This window comes from Chaetodon auriga, chromosome 18 (assembly GCF_051107435.1).
Source record: "Chaetodon auriga isolate fChaAug3 chromosome 18, fChaAug3.hap1, whole genome shotgun sequence".
Lineage (NCBI taxonomy): Eukaryota > Metazoa > Chordata > Actinopteri > Chaetodontiformes > Chaetodontidae > Chaetodon > Chaetodon auriga.
This window is the reverse complement of record NC_135091.1, coordinates 17,630,749-17,653,751: the sequence shown is the minus strand read 5'-3', so window position 1 is coordinate 17,653,751 and position 23,003 is coordinate 17,630,749. Positions and strand designations below refer to the sequence as shown.

General features: G+C 43.9%; 1 protein-coding gene across 12 annotated transcripts in view; it reads left to right on the top strand.

Moving 5' to 3' along the window:
• Positions 1-733: 733 nt before the first annotated feature.
• The window catches only part of cdc42bpab (CDC42 binding protein kinase alpha (DMPK-like) b), a 69,919-nt gene continuing 47,649 nt past the window's right edge, over positions 734-23,003 (top strand). For all 12 annotated transcript variants that reach the window (XM_076757081.1, XM_076757084.1, XM_076757076.1 and 9 more), the window contains exon 1: positions 734-2,023. In XM_076757081.1, coding sequence (XP_076613196.1) covers positions 1,846-2,023 — 178 coding nt within the window. In that variant the 5' untranslated portion in view covers positions 734-1,845. The remainder of the gene's footprint in view (positions 2,024-23,003) is intronic.

Sequence of the window (23,003 nt, the reverse complement as noted above, 5' to 3'; positions counted from 1 at the left end):
CAACACACACACACACAGGACTCTCATGCATTGTCTGGAGGTTGTGTAAATGTGGCCCACTGCAACATCTATCAGGGCTCAGCACAGGTTTGACGCAGACCCCATTAATGCGTAGGTTTGCCTCCCTAAATTAAGTGTTTTGCAGCCAGTTAAAGGGACAGCAGTCAGTCCAGCCTGAAGAAAATGTGTCCTCTCCGCACCACGTCACCAGCAGACTGACAGACAGCCCGCAGTTTCCATTCACAATATTGACAGCCCCCACCACCACCACCATCACACACCCCTGCCCCTTCCGCACAGCAGATGCTGTGACGGGCGCCATGATGATGATCTGGGATTTTGCCTGCAGCAGCAACCAGAGACTCTATAATGCTGTGAGGTAGGCTGCTAACTGTAGAGGAATGGACGGATTCACGCTATGGCTCAGCAAAGATGGCCGATTTGAGGATTCGGCGTTCTACGCATGCGCGAAAGTCGGGAACTATCGACATTCCTTTTAAAGAATTAGACACGCGACGGCTTTGAAGCGTGTCGTGTTGCAGCTGAGACAGTCTTCGTTTGGTAAGAAAGAGGTGAAGTAGTTTGCAAGGGTTCATAAAGCGTGTTTTTAGACAAAAGCAGCGTCGCGAGCTGAGCGTCCATTTTTATCCCATTCATATTTTACAAACAGGCCCCGCTTCCCATAATCCAGCGCGGCGTTACGGATAGAGCTGTCTACTTGCTTGTCTTTCCTGTCGTCAGTCTCTGGCAGCAGGCTGCTGGTAGCTTGACTGTGCAAAGACGGCAAGAAGCGACCGACCGGCGGGGGAGGCAGGCAAGGCAAGGCAAGGCAAAGGAAAGGACAGGGGGAGTTTAGGCTGTGTCCCGTATTTGGAATAAGCGAGACTCGACTACAGCTTTCCTCTTGACGTGAAACGAGCTCCGCTGTAACCTTCAGAAAGGACCCGCATTTTTGACGGCTAACTTACGGGCTGTTGGAACTCCTGAACTAACCGTCGTTTTGAACTGTGAAGAAACTGAAGAGACATTTGGTTTCTGGACGAAGAATGGGATTTAAAGAACATATCTGCCAGCACTGAGTTGAGAAAACAAGGGGATATTTTCCAGTTGGATGAAAAATAACCGCACTGTCGAAAGGGGCCAAATTCAGTGAAGCCCTGCTAACACTGTGCATATTGTAAGTGGACTCCTGGGAAAAGGGGCAACGATGGCATTTAGGGACGAAGAAAAGTAACGTTAACGTTAGCTCGCTGGCTAGCTAAATAGCTAACCTAGCAGGCTGCTAACTAAGCCTGTGTCGCCCTTCCATTCCTGGAGCAGAGGAGGGGCGCTGGGGCTTTGTAGCATTGCAGATCTGCCTTGCATTTTTGGGTTGCTGCAAGAATGGAGAATCCCAAATATCTGCCACAACAACTCAGGGGGATCTGTTGAACCGCATCTACTCAATTTATTTTTCCATTAGCCACACAGAAGACCAGAAAACTGCCTGCTAACGTTGGGATTTCATCAAAATCAGCCGGCCCGGAGCAATCGGGGTCTGTAATTGTGACTACTTCTTTTCGTATATACCCTGTGGGGATAGGTGTTATAAAATGGGGAAGTGCTACATGTTTTATCCACCTCTTAGATACTGGATCTCGAGAGGGAGATCATGAATAGGCCGGTTTTAACGAGGAATTAGCCCCGGCTTGCCCTCGACTCAAAGTTTTCTTATTTTCGAGACATTCAAGGTGAGAGAACTTCTTTACAGGCCCCTCTGCGCTAACCAACAGGCCGAGGAGGTGTTCGCTCATTCCCCTCCCTCACCATCATCATTAGTTCAGACACCAACAAGCCGGAGTAATCATGTCGGGAGAGGTGCGTTTGAAGAAGCTGGAGAAGCTGATCCTGGACGGGCCAGCTCAGTCCAATGGCCAGTGCCTGAGTGTGGAAACGCTGCTGGATATCCTGGTGTGCCTCTACGATGAGTGCAACAACTCCCCGCTCAGAAGAGAGAAGAATATCCTGGAGTTTTTGGATTGGGGTAAGCAAGCTTGTTTTTTTTTTTTTTTTTTTTTTTTACTTCCTCTTGTTTGGCCTGTGCATCCAGCCTCCCTGTCTTTTGGTAAGATGATAGGATAATAATGTTGGTGGTGCAGTGGCCCTCCCTTCCCCATCACATTCCTTTTATAGTAGCAGCGGGGCTCAGTTGGCCTGCTCTCTTCTCACTCAAACCCTCCTTAAACTCAAAGCAAGGCCACTTTATGCTTGTGCAGTTAAATGCTTTTATATGTTTTGGGGAAAGATTTATACATGAAGACATGTCCAAGTTACAAGAACACACATTAAACAGAAGCCGTGTCCCAAAAACAGATATGTTGTAAAGAAAAAAAAAAAAGGTGGCACCAAGTTGGCAGCAAGAGTAACCGAACACACAGAAGGACATTAACTATAGTGAGGAAGATGTTAAACAGGCCCACTCAAAGTTTTGATATGAATCCAGGAAAGATCTCATAAAGACGTCCCATCCTCCAGGCCACCATTTATCCTTCAGAAAATACACTCTTACATAAAGTAGATCCCTGTCAGTCACTGCACGAACCCTCTTTGGCTCAGTTTAGCTTTCACGACTGCTTTGCATGCCAGTTTGTTTTCCTTTGTATGGGCGTGTTGGTGAGAGCTTGTGAAAGATAGCCAGCCTAGCTGTCTCTTAGCAGACAGACATTGAGATAAAATGAATGGCAGTCTTTTGTTGTTGACATAGAGATCACTTTTGCACACCTTAAAGGTTTTATGCAGGACTTGACTAGTTTCTAATCAGGGAAGGAGCTTTTCTGTGGCGAGTTTGGAGTGTTGTGAATTTCTCACTCTCCTGGTTAAAGCAAGGTTAGGAAAAAACAACACACAGGAGGCAGGAGGACCACACACACAAGCGCACACACACACACACACACACACACACACACACACACACACACACACACACAAACAACTCAATCATTTGTGCAGAAGGACTGTGTATGTGCGTGTATGACGTCGGGGGTTTGGTTTGTGCATGAAGCAGGAATGTGAACAACTCACCTTTTTTTTTTTTTATCTGGCGCAGAGGCCCAGCTCGCTGCCAGAGCATGCCTGGCTGGCCTGCTTGGCCTTTAAAGCCCTGAAAGAAGTGCTGCAGCAGTTTGAGCAAATCATTGCCCTGGATTGAGAGAAATTAAGAATACAGCAGGCTGTAACTGAGTATTATGGAAAGAACGTGTAGTTTGGCACATTTGCTGGCATCTTTTGCCTTTCTTTATTTCTGAAAGTGCTTTAACTGCAGTGTTAAACAAGCAGCCGTTTGGCCCATTATAGACTTGCACTGTCAAAGACTGACAGGATGGATGTTAAATCAGTCAAATGGTGGTGAATTCTGGCTGTGGCTGCTAAATTGGTTTACCCCACCAACCACCATCTGGACAACCTATTCTGTCCATAAAATGGAGCTATGCTTGATGGTAAAATACTGGAAGTAGCGGGATGTGGTGATTTTTGTGTCTTCAAATGGGTAAAGAGGTAGTTTTGTGGCTGTCTGAAAGCCATAGCCTGTGTTTTTTCATTACACATGCATGGTTTCCTTTAGATCATCAATGTCTCCCTCATTTGTTAGCCCCCAGCTGATCTGCAGCATCTGTTGTAGCTGGCCTTGCAACAATGCTGGTGTGGTCTGGCCTTTAAGGTTAGGTGCTTTGTGCCTGGGTGCCAAGTGGTGACTTCATCTTGACATTTCCCAGTGTTGTCACAAGAAACTTTCTGACTGAGCTCTCCTAGACACAACACACAACATGCAGATGTATCCAAGCTGTCATAGTCCTGTTAAGGTCCCATGTTGTGACTTGTTATTGTGCTCCACTCCAGAGGGATTTGTGTGAGAATCCTCCAGCTTCTACAATTAATATCAATTAATTTAATTAAGTTGCAGAGTTTGTTCCTAGGAGTCACTGAAGCACAAGTTACGTAAACAAAATTCATTATCCTAATCAGGTAACCCTGATAGAAGAGTCCTAAGGGAGTCTTAATACCAGTTGCTGTCTCTTCAAATAGACTTGTGCTGAAGATTTCTCACCACAGACACTGACATCCACAGTAATCAACTGGTGGAAACCCTGTCCAACCAGATGAACCATAATGCTTCACTTACCTTGTTTTACTATGCTTATGCAAACATCTTCCCCGCTGTAACAAAATGAAAGATAGCTATCAGACATGTGTTGTGACTCCTGGTGGAGGATACCCAATGAGCTGTGTTGCTTTGTTCCTAAGGCATATGATCACTTCCATCACCAGTGGCTAATAGGTAGACTAAAGCAGTTTATTGTGATTGAAAAAAAATAAGGACAAGAGAGACTTTAGTGGTCCTTAACGGCTTGTAAAGGCATTTCTTCATGGGTGATTTATATATAGTGCTTGGAAGTGTCACCATTTGAAAAATGGCCTGAAACACACACAAAAACAGGAGAAAACATTACATCTGGATCACTGCTGGCAGCAACAAGTTTATAAGTTAGAAGTGCTAGTGTGTCCCCTGTCTTTGACTTTATAACATTGGGGAGTTTGTGATTTACTTTTTTTGTGACAGTATTTGTCCAAACTAAATGTAGAGTGTGTTAGCAAGATGGAAGAATTCAACTGGAGTCCTTGTGGACATTTGTGATGAATCACATTTAGGTTGCTCTTTGTTACACATCTCTCTGTCTTATTCTCTATTAAGTGGCACAAGACCAAGTTATCAGCCAATGTGAGCAAAAGCCCCCAATGGATGCCCTGTTAGCCCTGTAACTAGACCCCTGGTTAAAGGAATAGTTTGACACTTATATAGTATTCGTATTCACTTTCTTGCCAAGAGATAGATGAGAGCATCACACCACGATCATATCTGCTATGCTAAGCAGGTTATCTTAGCATGAATACTGGAAACAGGGGAAACAGCTTAGTCCAAAGGTAGCAAAATCTGCCTACTGGCAGTTCTAAAGTTCACTAATTAACACGTTATACCTCCTTTGTTTAATCTTCACAAAAACCAAAATTTACCTACAAGTTGCTGTTTCACAGGCGATTATGTGTAACTTCATCACTATGAAGTTGCCAGGCATCCAACAGAGACTTCAGGAAGTCTAGCACATAACTTAAAACTGCAATTTAGCATTTTTTTTCTCTTTGTACAGATTAAACAAACAAGATTATATCATATGTTAATTAGTGAGATTTAGAGGTGCTGGTTGGCAGATACTGTTACCCCTGGACAGAGCCAGGCTAGCATTTCCCCCTGTTTCCAGTCTTTATGCTAAGCTAAGCTAACCGGGTGCTGGCTGTAGTCCTGTATTTACCAGACCGATATGAGAGTGGTATCAATGTTCTAAGCTGACTTCCCAAAATGTCAAACTATTGCTTTAAGTGGTCTGTATTGTCATGCAGTGTTACAGTCAAGTATTTTGGGATGTGCTTCATCATCAGTCAAAAACAAACATGTTAGAGCAGTATTAGCAGACAGTACTGAAGAGTGGATTTCCATCTTTAGGGAAGGGATGACATGACTTGCTGTGGCAATGGTTTTAGTATTGTGATAACACACGTCCACAAGACAGCAGACCACACCTTTTTGGCGTAGCCATCAACACAAACAACATGTAATTGGGGTCAAGTCTTGTCCTGTTCGCTACAGTTTTTGGAGTGTCACCACTCCCATGTTTTCTCTTTCTTGGCAGAACATCCAGTCAGAGGGTCAAAGGAGAAAGCGCAACTGTTACTCACGCAACACCTTTTGCAGTATTTGGACAGTTAGTAGAGAAGTGTTAGCTGAAGAGGTGATATAATGCCATTACACCCCCCTATTTATCATCAGAGCCAGAGAGTGCACATGATTTATTGTAGCCTACAAGAAACAGATTGGATCAGACAGATAGCGTTAACACATACTCAAAACACAGTTTAATCCTAGATACAGAAAAATGGCTCAAGATTGGCCCCCGTGTAACCTTAGACCTCTTCAGCTTGTGAGTGATCTGCCTTTGTCAGCCACTCAGAGGCTGCCTCTGCAGCTACAGTGTGCTCTGACAGAAAAGACATATCATCGCAGCTTACTCACCAGGCCTGTATACCTCTTTGCTACAGTGGCCCAGCCATGACAAAGGTGCAGCGGTGTTCCCTTTTCTTCTCGAGAATGTATATGAGCCAGAAAAGAAGACAAACATTTGTATTGGGTTTGCTTTTCTTCTTGTTTGGTGACCTCATTTCAGTTGAAATAGAGACCCCCGCATGACCTGCAGCCAAAGGGGAAACGAACATGGGAAAGTACCTCACATGTACCACAGTGTCTACCAAGTTCACGAGCGCAGGCCTGCTCTTGTGTTTATTCTCTTGCGAGCTGGCTTGTGAAATTCAGTGTAAGCCTGCCAACGTATGTCAACATCTTCTTTATTTGTAATGTAATCAGGTGTTGTAGGTGAAATGAACATCAGCGTGTCTGTGTCTGTCTGGCTTCTAGAGTTAATATGAAGAGTGAGCATTATTACTCAAAGAATATGACTTTCTCCACAGAACAAGCATTTGTCAGTCAGGGACTGAACAGTTAATGTACATGTATCATCCTTTCAGTTTCAAGTTGATCCATTGCTCATGCCGGGTGGTGTCAGCGTTTCTCTAGCACCAACAGTGGAATTGTGAACAGGAGTTAATGTTTCTGTGGAGACAACACTTCTTCTCATAGATATCCTGTTTTCTTTCTTTCCTCCCATCATTTCCTGCTTTTTGTTTTGTCCTGATCTCCATCCCTGTTGGGAAACGGATTGCCGGGCAGCTGAATGAAAACGAGCAGCCATGCCAGCCCACAGTAGGCAAACATGGGGGAGGCAGCCTGACCTTTTCTCAATCCAGACCCAGTGTTAGCCCACAGTGGCCAGCTGTTCAGCTGTAGCTGATGTGTGCTCCACCCTGCAAGGCTTTCATTGGCAGCATGCCTCTCACACTACTCACAGTAGAGATGCGCACACACACACACACACACACACACACACACACACACACACACACACTTATTATTGTGGTTTCTCATAGTTCAGACTGGAGTCCCTCCCTGTTATTGAACAGACCAGAAAAGCTGCCACTTCACCTATAAGAATTTGAGTTTTGTTGGTTCCAAAGATGAATTTTTTTGTGTCCCATTTAAATTCGTCTTGGAGGCCATTCCACCCCACCAAGAACAAACAAGGCTATGTGAAAGGCCAGCACTTTAAACCTCTGGCTTCATGTGCAGTGTGCTATCTACCCCTGCAGCAATAAACATGCTAGGCTAACTGAAAGTGAGAGATCACTGATGTCTCTGCATATGCAGTTTAATCAGCCGATTGCTTTTTTCAGTAGTGGTAAACAAGGCAGGGATGGTTTATTGTGTTCATGTTATGGTTATGAACGGTTGCTCCATTATCCATTAAGACATGATGCAACCAAAATATTTGCTGATGATAGGAATTTGTCATTCGGATAAATAGTAATTGGATAAGATAAAAGTGTCACATCCTACAAATCAAAATTCAAATATGAACAATACTAGGAAAATACATCTTAGCATCACTGGCAGTCTATGTCAAGTCAGCAAAATAAACTGTAATCTGCTCAAAACCTGAATGTGTCAATATTAATATGGGACTTTAAAACCCTGTATGGGCTGGACTCTATCAGGATATCCTTGTCACCCCTCTGGTTGTTCTGCCGTTTCCTGTCTGGCTGTCCGGTGCTTACGATGGGCACTGAGTACAGGAAGGAACCACAAGGACTCACTTAGATAGTTCAGACCCAGCGGGAACATGATGTCATACCAGGAAGTGGGACAGCTGTATCGCATTGTGTTATTGTGTACTCTGTGGCTCACTTGTGTCCAATATTTTGGTGTTGTTGGTGCAAGGTCACAAGCGTGTTTACTTCCTTGCTGGTTGATTCATTTTTCACACAGACTCACATACAGTCTGTTTAGTCACTTGGAACACTCATAAGATCTCTTCGTCTTTCTTTCATGCTTACACACACACACACACACACACACACACACACACACACACACACACACACACACACACTACCACAGCCAAATACACACACAGAGTGTTTTCCATTGTCCTGAGTGGACACACATACAGTCATACATAGCAGAGGGGCCCATGTAGATCCTCTCTTCTCCTAGTGTCCTCTATTTCTCATCAGAGTTTAGGATCCCAAAGGGAGCAGTCCAGCAGCCACTGACACTTTATTAAGCTCCTTTTGCCCTCTACATTTCACTTACTCTAAATTAACGCAGCAGCATTACAGACAAACCTGCCAAAAGTAGAAAAATTCTAAACATCATTCATTTACAGAAGACCATAGAGTCATTTAAAGTGTATGAATCATGGGAATGGTGCAAGTGCCTTTGTTATGAGGAGTGTTTTGAACATTATACAGATGTTCAGGGTTTCATAAAAGCGGGTACGTGTATTTGATTTGTAGACTACATCTTTAAAGGATGTTGGGTGTCCATAAAATTGCGAGAGAGATAAAAAAAAAGTGGTCAAAATCTGTGCTGCCGTCAGTGCTGCAGAGTCCAGTACACATGTTCCACAAATCTTATTGCAGTGATTTCAGGTAGTGCTAAGTGCTTAGGCCTGACAAAGGTAATTCAGCAGTTTTTGTTCACAACATTTAAATTCTAATGGGACCAATAGTGAGGTATGGTTAATTAAGGAGTAGGTGGGGTTATCTGTGGTCGCAAAGATGGCATTGCTGCAGTCCCTGCAGAGGATTACCTTGACCTTTTACCAGAGTAACACGTGAAATTGTGCATGGCATTTTCAGCATTTTTATTAAGTTTTTAATATTTTTTCAGGCAAAAAAGGAACCATTTAGATCAGTTTATCTGCCTGTTTGGAAATTTACTTCTGCAACATTTGTGGAGATGTGAGGGAGCCACTGGCTGAATGGGACCGGCCATCAGCCATGTGACTGCATCACATGACTGTCTCGCTTGAGTGCACTTCAGTGTGAACTGTCTGCTGGTAATTGCATGCTTAATAGTTCCTTTAGTAGGCCGTATGTAGTGCGTGCTGATTGAGAAGGTAGGAGGCAATACGTCAGTATGCGATCTCGAACACAGCCTTCGTCAATCTGTCTGGGTGCTTTGTAGGCAGTGAAATGTCTGCTGCTAATTGTGATGCGTCATCAGAAAGTGGCAGGGGAAGGGTTGGCAACCTTTCTCCGTCTCCCAGAGGACACACTTGTAGTGCAGGTCATTAGCCTGGCAAATGGCCTCCCTCTCTCCCCCCCCCCCTTTCCTCTTTTCCTCACCTTCACTGCTTCTCATCCTCCCTTTTCTTTCTTTCTTTCTTTCTTGTCTTTTTTCTGCCTCATTCTTCCCTCGTAGTGCCTGTTAGTTGGGTTTGGCTGACCTCTCTGCTCAGCTGTCTGTCCATCACTTCAGCCAGTGTTTACAGACCAAATGAAAAGGAAGCGGCTCAGTTGGCTGATTCGGGCCCCTTTGTAATCTATTCTTTCCTACTGCAGCTTTTCAAAAGATGGACCTATTTTAGCATGAAGCACACACCATGCACTAGCATTAGCATAAATTATTCCATCATTCTGGCTTGTTAGGAATCAGCATAGCTTCTGTTTAGTCTGTATTCATATTACTACAACCCCAACCAGTCCTTTTACTCAAGCAGTCGCTCGTGATATGAAGCTCCTGGCATTAGCGTGCAAAATGAGTTTGATTTCAGAGAAATTACAAGAGGCATAAGCGCTCCTTCTAACAGTTTAAAACATTTGCGAGTGTGTTTTGTACATACTGGAGGAAAAATGCTGGTCTGCTCTCCCTGTAATGACTCTTAAGCTCAGAGGAGCAATTAGCGACTCTTCCTTTTCATCTGCCAGCTAAGTCTAGACCAGTGACACACACACAAATACACACAAACATTACAGACAGAGCAACATTGTTTTCTCACAGATTTTTTTTTATGTTGTCAAAGGGTGAATTTTGGGAAAGCTGCTCGCTCCCTCCACCCGTTCAGCCGAAACGGTCCCGCAGCCAACTGGCTAAGGCACTTGCTTGCATAGTTTTGTCGCTTCCCATACTCGCTGAATTGGTAGTGTGTGTCAGTGAAGGAGACTGCTTCCACGCTGGTCTCACTGAGCAAGATGTAAACAAAAGCTAATTCAATTGACAGTTGAAAAAGAATGCACAGACATTCCTTCCTTTCTTCATTCATAAAAATAAAATATGGAATCAATAGTAATGACAGCAGCAGATTAAAGGAATAAAGGGAATTTTGTCTCTTAAAATGGCTATAATCGATATTTTTTAGTGACAGTAGATCCACTGTAAATGTCTATTTGTAACATGAAAGGGCTTCTAATGACAAACAGATATCATCACTGGACTCTGCAGCTCCCCATAACTCATCTTTTGACTCATTGTTTTTGGATTTCCAGCTTTAATGTGAATGTTTTTCACTTTCATTGCTCTCACAGCAGTGTTTCCAGCAGCAATTGTGAAAAGTTTCAAAAACCAACTGGCAGGGACCAAACCAGAGCTAAATGCAGAGCCATTATTGAACATGACTCCAGATGAGCGCTGATGTTTCTCAACACTTGCCGGTTGTGCCTGTAGTCTTGGATGGTGGCACTGAAAAGTTGGTAGCTTGCTCCATTTTAGAGAATGGCAGCTGTACTCCGCACTGGTTCACAGCATTAAAAATGGATTCAAATGGGGACCCAGAGTCACAGCATTAAAAAAAAAAAACATCTAGAAAGCTTTTAAACCACCACTGCAACGTAATCCACCTCTCTACAGCTGATCTTTATATTCATTATAACACAAAGCCTGTGAGTGATTCTCATGTGTAATCTCAAGGTCTCATGTTAACAGATGCTATTATGCTTAATGCTCAGTGTGGTGCACTTATTCACCGGTGGCGTATTTCATGTTGTATATATCGTGATACACTTTTGATGCTGAAGGACGGAGCAGTTTGGTGAAGTCTTCATGTTTAACCACTGTTAAATCTGGGGATTAGGGAATCTAAGACTGTTTGGGCAGCTGCCATAAACACAATTTGGCTTTAAAACAATTTCTACTAGATCCAATTCAAACTGGGTGTACACACTATGATATTATTTATGTAGTATTTCTTAATAAGGGAGGATTTTCTTTGTTATACCAGTCTCTCAAAGAGGAGGGTGTAGGAGACCTCCGACCCTCCGCTGTCTCCAACCCCAGGATGAAACCTATTAGCTGCTCTAAAAACCAAAGCCCTCAGGAGCCTCGTCAGGGCACATGTTCATAAATAACATGGATGAAGACAGCAACATGTGATCTTCCCTGGCCCTTTGCTTTCTCCTCCTCCAGTTCCTTGTCTCCTCCCCTTGCTCATTTCTATCACAGGATGTTTCTCTGACGAGCCGAGAAACTGCGAGGCAGTCTGGCACGAAACCCCAGCTGTGGTAAAATGGGGAGATGACAGGGAGTCCAGATTACCTCCGCTTGTCTCTACTTTAGGCATTTTAACACAGACATTTTGTTTATTTGTTTAATTTGTTTGTGTTTTCTATGTTTTTTGAGGAATCTGTTCCTACTTTTCACCTATTCTCTGTTGATTCTCTTGTTCTGTTATATCTTCCCATGAGCTTTAGCACATTTAGCACAGCTGTGCCTCTGTCTGCTCTTCTGCGTCTGCTCTCTTTCGCTGAGAATTGCCGCCTTGCTTGATTTTTGAATGTTAAGTTTGTGTAACCGCAGCCGACGATTAAGGTGCAGAAGTCTGAAAAGGCCCAGGCGGAACTCCAAACCTTTGTTGCCGCGGCTGCTTTTTGTCCCTCTGCACATGCTGTAGCCAGCGCATCCCCTCGCTGCTTTGAGCAGAGGGCTCAGCTGTGTGAGTAAAAAGCGCTGACTCAGGCCCCAGCCCCTCATAGCCAGGCGGCCTGTGGAATTTGGAGCAGAGGTGCAATGTTAGAGAGAACAGCAACTGTTTAGATGAGGCCAGATCTGCCTCTTTGTCCACTGGTGCCTACCAGCCCCCATTCACTCTGTCTGTCTGTCTGTCTGTCTGTCTGTTCTGGTATGTCTCTTGCTGCTATTGTTTAAATCTGTGTCACTCTCAATTTGCTATCTCCGCTATTCACTCCGTCTTCATTGCTCATATGGGCTCTGCAATGCCTTGTAACCCCTTGTTGGTTGTTCGGCCCCCTTTGGCTCAGTATCATCCCTCTCCTTTCCTCTCTTCTATTCTGTCTCCCTCATTCCTTTATTTCCTCTGTTTGCTCTCTCCTCCTGTCCTCTCTGTCTCCCCTCCCTGCCTCTTGCAGCTCCTCTGCCTCCTCCCTTGCTCCCTCCCAGACTGCTGTATCGCAGTTTTGCCTAGTGACAGGGAAAGCTTAGTTGGCGTGCGAGTGTGTGATGTGTACGGCATGTACCAGGAGCACTGTGCATTGTACATGTGTGTGGGGTTGTTCATACTTGTCCCCCTCCTTTTTTTGGGTGTGTTTGCATTGTGTTAGCGTGTGCGGAAAAGGCACACGTGCAGAGGCTGAGTCGATCAGACGGCACAGTCAGTCCAACAGCTTCCTGACAGCGAAGAGCTGAGATGCATCCCTAATATAGCTCTGCTGCATCCGCACGCACGCACGCACGCACGCACGCACGCACGCATGCACGCACGCACGCACACTTTGATCCTCTGTCTTATGCTGTCATACTTGGAAAGAGAACTTCATGCCAAATGAGAAGGACAGGTATTTGCCCTCTGAATTTGTTCACGCTAAATTAGGACTGCACACTCCACTGACTAAATTAGCTGCTTAGCAAGACTATCGAAACGGTGCTGCAGCAGCCTACAGGTTACACAAGCAGGCTCTTTTGAATCCTATAATTCAGAAAAATAGGGCAAGCACAAAGTTTATCCCTACGTCTCATCAGTAGTGAGGCATTGGCGCAGTTTATAAATCAGATACAAACATCCAGATTTTGTTAATCGGTATCAGCTGATATTGATTTGCATTTTTGTATGATTCAAAACAGGTTAAGCTTGTCAAACATTACTGTTTTGAGGTAAGTGCCTATATAAGTGGATTTCTTTGTTCATGTTTGTGATACAGCAAGTGACATACGAGTCCAAGTCCACAATCAGACATATATTAGCACTGATGATAACCCTGCACTGATGTCTATGAACCCATTTGCACTTGGTATTTCAAGTGTATAAAATCCAGATGCAGTTCAGTGCTCCACTATGTTATAAACATTGTTTCTTCAGTAGTGGAGATTAGTCTCTGCTGCAGTAGTAAAGCTGAAAGCCACTGTTATCCAAAACACTGTGCAGACGCAAGTCTTTTAAAAATGAAAGAGATGAAAAGATGGCTGGGAGTTTTGTAAAGCCCTGCAGTGTGAGTTGGTCAGCTGGTCTCGTTTGTTAGTGCTGGTTAGTTTGGTGCTTCACTTCACCAATGTTAGCTATTGTCTGGGTGATGGGGCACACTGTTGTCATGCAGAGCTAATTATTAACTTACTGGATCCAAACTGTGCCCAGATGCTTGCCTTTTGTGAAGATGACATTCTGTCGACATGTAACTTTATTAACAACGTGCACAAAACGCCTTTTGGCATTAGTGACTTTTTCCCCCTCTGCCCCATCACTCTAACTTGTCTGAACACATAAGCATTCAGACTTGTATTTTATGACATTTCTGCTTAATCTTCTTAATTAGAAAATGAGAGAGTAGATGTGAGAAATTAGGCAGAGTGTGTGTGTGTGAGAGAGAGAGAGAGAGAGAGAGATGGGGACAAAGTGAAATAGTTGCAGTACATTAGAGAAGCCCACACTGTTGTCTGGGAAGATATCACTTGAAGTCAGTTCATCTATCTGTACTCTTTGTTCCTCTGCCTCAGTGCTGCTTGCAGTAGCTGACACTGATGCAGCATTGACCTTGGCTCGTGGTGCGGTGGCGAATTTGATGGTGTCCTGATCTATTTTAAGCCCTGTCCGTATATCTACACTGCTGCATGCGTGCGTGTCTCTTGTACTCACTGTTCCGACCTCCCCGTCTTTATAGTAGAAATGCATGACTCAAATAATGTTTGATGGGCGAGCAGTTTGTCAGCACCATTCATCCATCTTCCACCTGAATGGCGGTCATTCACTCCGGTGGCTCTCACATGCAACTGATCTGATTGTCCCTCAGTCCTCCAGCTCAGGTCTGAATCGCTGTGCTGTCTGGGTAGATTCTCAGTGATAAATTGAAGCCCCCGTGAGACGCTTGGCAGTCTGTTTACACATTCACTCATGAGCATGTTTCCTCCTCAGCGTTATTGCATTCTGACAGTGATTCAGCGGTTTTGTGGTGTCTGTTTTGAAAGGGGTTTTTGTGGGTTGTGGGGAAGTGTGTGAAAGCGAGAGTGAGTTTGTGTGTCACGAAAAGTGGATTTTTTTGAAAGTTCCTCTATATGTTTGAGCTTTGATTAGCCCACTCGCCTCTCGCCTCGGCCGTCCCTGCCCTGTTTCTCTCTCCTGAGACGTCTCTGGTGGGGGAAATCCTGTGGTCGCTCCTATTGTCATCTCGGTTGTCTTCCACTGAATCGTGTCTGCTATTCACCTCTATATATAGAGAGCTGCCTCACACCGTTTCCTCTCTGTGCTGAAGGTCACGATACAGACACAACAATTTGACACGCTGCTGTTGAGTAAATTTCATCACCCCTAAATCCAATTTTTCCCCCCTCAGGCATTTGAAATAAGACTAATTAGTGCCATTGTTCCTTCATCTATTTTTCCCCCTTCCTGTTTATTGATTGCTCATGTGTTATAGTAGGCAGTAGGGAGGGGGGTTATTGGGAAGCAGTTTAGCATAGCTTAAATTCCTTTAGAAAAGCAAATGTTACATACAAAGATTACTCTGCATTAGAGAAATGTGTGATTTATATCACACGACTTTCAGGTATCTACTGATCATTATTATGCACAGCACTACTCTGTTAATTACAACATGCTCACACAAATGTGCACACACTTTTTTCCCTTTCTTCCTTACTGATAGCCCCAATGTCTTTCATTAACAAACTGTAATATTGACTCATACTTCAGTATCAGTAATGCTGAACCTAGGGTTAAATATAATTAGGTTTAGATGCAGTTTTCCGTCCAAAACACTTAATTTACTGATATTAGGTAATAATTGCTTTCCATGTGCTTCAGCCCCTGTAGCTAGATTCTTTGTCTCAGTTGCTTTGTTGGGTTCCCATCTGTTTTCAAATTGCCTTATTTGTGCAAATCTGATTCAGTCCAGACCGAGTCCTCCTCTGATAAGGAAATACCGTAAATGAGGCATTTCCATTTATTATTATAATGATATTCTCAAGATGGGCAAATAGCTTAGCTGGGGCACTTATTTGCTTGAGTTTGTATTGCTCACCACTGTGTGCAGTCATCTATGCAGTGAGGTTTTTCTCATTGCACACTACATTCCTGACACTTCTGCTCCTGTGTTTTTGGCTTTTGGAAAACAATAGAAAGACACAATCCTCCGAACTCTTTAGATGCAGAGTATCGCTTTTACTTCAACCCCATACATACTTCATTATCATGTGGATAGATCCAAAGTGTGACAGGCTGTGCTTTATGTTTTGTCTAGTGCTCTGATGATATCAGACCACTAGACCAATAAACACAGTATTGTTATGTCACCAAATACATCAGTCAGTAAGTTAGTTGTTCAGGTGTCTGAATTTTAGCTTGCTAGTTTTAGACTGAAGCTCCTGCTGTTCCTTTAAATAAACTTGCAATCTAGCTGAAACATCAGCAGTTCCCATACAGTTTGCCCTGCTACAGTTTCATGCCGGCACCCCCCACATATAACCGACACTTGCTACACTGATCAGCAGGCGCGCGCGCACACACACACACACACACACACACACACACACACACACACACACACACACACTTGCTCTGCATCAGGGCAGATTCAGTCAGCTAACCGAGCTAACAGCAGCAAGTAGCTATAGCCAAAGATAGCTTTAGCAAAAAGTATAACAGTTATTCTGGAGATATTTTGCCCCCTATTTGTTTGGAGTGACCTTCAGTGGGTGGCCGATTCTTACACATTATACCTTTTAACGAAATTAACACTAGCCCATTTACGGTGGCATGCAAACTTTTGGTGAAAATTGCAGTTCCTGTGGATGATTAAGTGAGAAGAAGATGGACTGATCTTGAGTTAGTTACAGATGAAGACAGGAACACTGGAGGTCAAGCTGAGTTCTGGAAGAGAGAAAAAATATTAAAATTTTGACCAAGGGTAGTCAGACTTTTGCATGACACTGTAAATGTGGGGCAGATGCTGAAGTCACAGGTGGCTTAGTTTGTGTGGTGACAGTACGGTTGTTGTAGGTGGTTGGTGCTGCTCTACATTATGTCCAGCACGCCACTGTGGAAGCTGACAAAGTGCAGCCTGTGGTTGATCAGCCTGTGGAGAGAGTGGGTGTATGATCACCTAGATGTCTCACGTACTCGTCAAAACAAGGGCCCGTTCTGCTTTGGTCTTCCACACTGACTCAATCTGCTTATCAGTGAGGTCATTAGTCTCGTAACTGTTATCTAGGTGTCCGCCTGCTACTGCAGGGCCCGTTGTTTGTTCTTGTAAGCTTACACTGTTGGACCTGAGCTCGTGGATAAGTCTTAAATGGATGAGGCTAGAGGTTTCCCTGCCTGATTAACTCTTGGATGGATTTGTTAATTGGCCAGGCAGTTAGATGAATTAAATGGAAATGTATGAATGTAGTGCTGTGTCAGTTTATGAATGGATATCGATTATCCTGTTTGTTCTGGATGTTGTTTTTGTTCTTTTACAAAGATTATTTGCCCAATTTTATTACCAGTACTTGAGCAGGGAACAGGAACATTTGTAGAAGACAAAGCTTTTCTGTGCTTGTCTCCTATGTTTGTGATGTAAACATGGATAGTTTCTCTATGATAACAACATGGGGGAGAGCCAGGCCCTGCCCTGATCTGATCTGATCTCTGCCTGTCCAATCAGCCACATAACCTAGCCCTACCACTGTATCCTTGCTTTGAAATCAAATTCATTTTTGTGTAGTGGTCACGTGTGTACCTTGCTTCTGTTCTGAATGGGAGGCCCGTCCTAACACGCCCCAGCTGCTGCCAGATGCATATTTTCAGGATGCTTTTGGTTTTAGGTCCCAGCACTAACACCTTTATTCTGGAGGTTATAATTAGTAGCCAAGCTAGTCTTTTTTGCAGCGACGGGGACTGGTTGTGGCCTAGAAAGTGTCTGTTGTGCATGGCTGCAGCAGAGGGGGAAGTGTATATATAGCTGTTTCACTTCAGTCCTCTCCATTTATTTTGGGAGCAGCAAATGGTAATTTAGTGGTTTTCTCCAGATTTCAGTGTCAGTTCACTTCACAGCCTGCCCTTGATTCTTTGTAAGAGGAGAGGCCACCACCTGTATTGGAAAAGTGGACTTTGTTACAGTGTTGTAGTGTTGGGGAACACATTTTTATTCTTTTTGGGTTACGTAACATACATGATGATTTGCTAACATTTTCTGTGTTTCACTGTTGTATGTCCCAGTATTTATGTAGAGCTGTACAGCAGCTCAGTTTATGTAATGACCCTTTTAAAACAAATTTGCAGTCTGCATTTAGTGCTATTGTAGTGTTAGCTGTTAATATTTGTGTTATCTGCCTTGTGTTGACCGCTCTGTAACTTTATGGTTAGTTTTTGGGGTTTTTCCGGGGTTGTTTTTCATCAGTCATAATTGTTAGGTAATTGGGGCGTACCACACTGTGACTTCAGGGCAAATTTAGGTACACAAAAACAATTTTTAACTGCACAGTCACATTTATGGGTGCTGGTTTTTAATTATTCAGCACTCATTTAAGCACTCAACTTGGAAACATGCAGTCTCGGCCCGGTTTTCTGTGTATCATTGTCACTCCTTCATGCTGGCCATAGCTTCAGGTCCTTCCTGTTGGTCCCATCTTCAGCACACCTAGCTGGGCAGGTTTCCAGAGAATAAAAGACATCTTGGGTTACTTCCATCATGACACATATCGCCACAGGGAGCCTGCAGCCAAACACATCTTAATGTTGAATAGAAAAGACCTGGGTCATCTGTAAAGTACTCTGGGTGTTTTCTCCAGTGACAGCAGCGGCGGGGGAGGTGTATGAGCATGTCAGTCTATGAGTACTTTGCCTTTGTATGCGTATAAGTAGACAGTGTAGTTTCACTGTCACGGACATTTCAGTCTTTTCTGACAGTCCTTCTTCCCACTCCTCCCTGATCTTTTCTTTTCTCTTGAACCTCCTCTGTCCATCTTTCATCCCTGTCTGTTGTCTTTTCTTTTGAAAGAAATTTTGGAAATTTAATTCCTTTGCCATCTATGCCAGTTCCATCTAAATTTCCTCATTGTTATGATCCACTTCAGTACTGCTTTAATGGTCTTAACAAATGCCTAGAGGATGCTTTCATTCATTTGGGTGGTTCTAGTATGGGTGGTCCCTACAAGAATCAAACCCTTAAATGGTGCAATGTCAGTGTTGGGCTGTACCAGTCGAGCTGCAAAAGGCTGTAGCATAGTAACAACCCCCCTGATTTTCCACGAGTGCTGGCATCTGGCAGTTGGGGCGGGGGGGATCAGAGAAAGGATGAGCCCAGAAAAGGCAGTAGGAAACTTGTGGTGTAATATCTGTCAGGATGTTGTGACATGTTGGTGCTGGAAGACCACTGGCAGTAAAGTCTTACTTTTGTTTAAGTGATTGGTGACTTTGATTTGACTGATCTCGAAATTTATAAGGTGCTGCTGGAAGTTGACGAGGTGCCACGGTATGGCTGCATTCTTGTATGTGCACTGTGCCAACTGAGATTTTTACGTACTTGGTATTGGAAAATATTGTCTGCGTCGCTGAACATTCCCACAGCTCATGCCCGGTATTCCTAGCTCTGGCTCTTGTAACCGCCCTGTAGTGTTTTTCCTTTCAGGCTGATGTGGGAGCTCTGGCCTGTGAAGGCACTTAGAGGCTGCCATAAAGTCATTTGTTCCTGGTATTGAGCAGCAAGTGTTTCTGCTGGCAGTAAAAGCGGAAGATTCATACAGCTGTCAGTGTCTGTTTCTCAGGTGGCCACCTCCAAAGCCTGCGACTCCTTCCAAGGTGGAAATGGAGTCAGGTCAAACATCACATCTTATTCATTTGACTGGATATTGCAATCAGGACTCATTTTAAAGTACAGAAATAGTCCACCGCACTTTTGATATCTTGAGTACTTGTTAATGAATCATTTTTGGAGAGCATTGTTAAACATGTCGCCTCACTTCATAAGCAAATGTCCCTGTTGTTCATCTAGTTTTACATCAAGAGCCAACTTTCTAATTATATATAAAATCTTCGTCTTAGCCTTTTTTGGTACAGGACTGGTAGACTACATGGTATTTTTTTTTTATCCATCTCCACTAATGCCAACTTAAAGTCCCTTAAATCTTTGTGTTTTGCAAAGTAAATCTGCACAATTAATGATGTATGATTGTAGGGGAGTGCTAGCACTATTACAATAGCCAACAAGTACCAATAAGTTGGGAAAAACATGAGAAGAAAGGGTTCATGGAGACTTCCTGCCTGTTAAAGGTGAAACATCCTCTTTTTACAATATTAGAGGGAAAAAGGAAAGGAGCACCATGCAGAAGTTTGGGCATTTATTTCACATTTATGCACAACAACAGCTGCTTTTGTGTGCATTGAAAAGTATTTATGTGGAGGTATATGAAGAATGAAATACATTTATGAATCCTCCTTTGTGCCCTCATTAATACTGAAGGTGATGTGAGTCCATACAAAACAGTGTACACCGAACTGGCTATTTGGCTGTGGTATAATTCCTGCCCTGACTTAATAATTCTGCCCACCCTCGTTTGAATGACCTGCACGACAACCAATAAAAACATTGAAGAGTGTAGTTAAGTCTGATTAGAGTGGTGTTGTTCAGGCCCATCTCACTTTTCTAAAACAACCTTCCAACTCCAGTGGAACAGGAGATGTTGCTCACTACACCTACACATGTACCACTGAAATGAATAATGTTCCAGATGATGATATAACATCTAAATATGGCAAATATTGGTGGTGTAATATAATCATGATTATCGGTGTGACTGTGAATTGTGCGGCTCTACCCTTTTCTTGACATCCTGCGTCTTATCGCAGCCATCGTTCTGTTACTATCAATACCCAGCAGAGGAACAATGCAGCACCTGGTGCTTCTACTGCCAGAGTGGCAGACAGTAAGGAAACCCAGCCAAGCTTGGTAGCATGGCCTGGCAGGCTCCTTTCATATTCTCTCTTTATCTGCAGATGGTATCGGGAGCCTGTGTTGACACAGAATTGTCTAAATCACCTTGTTTGCGATGTGGGTTGAACAGGCCGATGTGTGGGCTTGGAGAATTCTTTGAAGTACTGGGAACACTTCCTGTACAGACAGCAGAAACTGGTGTAGCCCAGCCCCTCCAAGGCAGTTTTTCTCACGTTGCTGGCCTGGGTGTATGCTCACTGCAGCAGCCTATGCACTGTAACACCCACTAGATCTGATCTATTGTTTCTTCAAGCCCTGCCTCCCCTTTTCTTTGGTGTTTGCGGTTTCTTAATATTTTGGGAACATCCTGTTTGTGTGTTTAATGCTGTGGGGCACAGCTTGTTTAGTTTAAGGCCTCTGACCATTCCTGCCCTCTTATTAGTGTGACAGGACAAGAAAGGCAGACCGAAACAGAAGAGGAAAAGTCTAAGAATAAGAAACTCATATAGAGAGAGAAGGAGCTGAGGCAAATGATCAAATTGGATAACTCAGGAGGAAGAGTGGAAATGTAGGAAAAGAGATGAAGAGATGGAAAGAGAGGGAAATGGGTAGGGATGGCAGTGAAAGGAAAACAGCATTGAGGGGAACTTGAGGTTGGCTGTGGTGGAGCGGAGGGGGCAGGGAGGGTTATTGCAGACAGACAGCATTGGGAATTCTGGTGTCGCTGGAGTGCAGCCTAGCATTAAATACAATTTAATGCTCCAAGGCATGTTTACATGCTATGTAAGTGATTCCCTGTTTGTCCTTCACGAATTTCCGGTGCTTATCAATGATTTAACGGCACACCCCCCACCTCTGTGATAGCTGACATACATCAGATATGGTCAAATATGTGTTGGGGCACTGGCACTGCCCCTTGGCACTGCCTGTTGGGATCAAACAGCTGTGCTCGTGTCGTATGAGAGAGCGAGACACGGAAAAACCTTTTATCGGAGCTGGTCGTGCCTCCCTACACACATCTGTTGGGAGAACCTCTGGCTGTGACATTAAGAGCCCTGGTTCTATTTCCATCTGTAATTTAGGTAATTTACTGGATGTTTTTAAGCTACTTGCAGTTGAATTGCTGAAAGGGCGGTGTTTTTGAAGTGCCTCTGGCATGAAGTCACTTTCCCTTTGAAGGACCAGTTTATTAAAATCAAAGAGCTTGAATATTTCGCTCGATGACCTTGGTGTGCTATTTATTCATTCCTCACTTAGTTGTATTTATTTTTTGCCTTCATTTAATCAGGAAGTACTTTTGTAATAACACAGCTGTTATTTCTGGGAGTGCAAGCAAAACCTTGTGTTTATAAAAATGAGGTAATGATGGACCTGGAACAGTTTTTAAGTTTATTTGTTTCTAAAAATAGTAAATCGATACTTGATTCCCTTTTTTGGCAGCTAAATGGCCATAATGGACAATGTTTGAAAACCCTGACCCTATTGCACCTCGTGTCAGGAATGATGAGTTGATGGGCTCATTTCTGGAAAATGATAAGCAGCTGGTGGGCTCAGCTTGTGTTGCCTTTGGGGTCTGCTGACTTAGTGGAACTGAAATGTCACATACATAGCCATTTTGAATCAGAAGGCAATGTAACAGACAGCCTGGCAGGCAGCATAATTTAGAAATAGCCTGTGATCATGTGACATCATAGGAAACTGCAAGCTGGTACATGTGCTTCACTTTTATAAAGAATAAATGTCAGACTCCTGGACACAGCGACCATCCATTTTTCATAAAAGATGTATTCATTTGCTATCGCTCTCAATCAGGAAAAAAAAATATATGACCATTGCAGTTATTCAGACCTATCATTTGCTCCTTTTTATGACACAGCGTTTCCTCAGCAAAGGTTTACACAGTCTCGGAAAACTCCCAGCCTCCTTATGAGGTGTGATAAGTTCGCCCCCTCCAGCGGTCCCACCACAGTCAGATGGAAGGAAAGGCCATCCCTGGGTCTCTTCCTCTCCTCTCTGCCATTCTCCCTCTTCATGTCATATTCTGGAAAGCCTCTTGCCTCTCTCCCTCGCCCTCTCTCTCTCTCTCTCTCTCTCTCTCCCCCTCGTCCTCTCTCTCTCTCCCTCGCCCTCTCTCTCTCTCTCTCTCTCTCTCCCCCTCGTCCTCTCTCTCTCTCTCTCTCCCTCTCTCTCTCTCTCTCTCTCTCTCTCTCTCTCTTGCTCTCTCTCTCTCGCTGTCTCTCTTGCGCTCTCAGTCTCCTGTCTCTCCTGTGAGCAGCATTTTTCTGTCGTTACCTCACTGTGGTTGTAAATAATCTCAGTTATGGCTTCCAGATGTCCCTCCGTCCCACTCTGGAACTAGGGATGGGGTTGGAGCACGGTGCGGGTGTAAGGGTAGGACACTTACTGTAACTGGCTCAGCGGCTGGCTGGGCCTGAGTATGTGTTGCCTTCTCCTTCTCTCTCTCTGTTCTCTTGCGTTCTCTCTGTCCTGCCCAGTCTCACTTTCTCCCACGAGCTGAACTTGATTGCTTTTTCATTTTTTCCCTCTGCTGTCTCATTTCTATTTCTCTTTTTTTTTCTCTCATTGTTTTTATCCAACAACTGCCCTCTGTCCATCAAATATAATACTGTAATTTCTGAAACACAGACGGCTCCAGAGGTGCTGAAAGA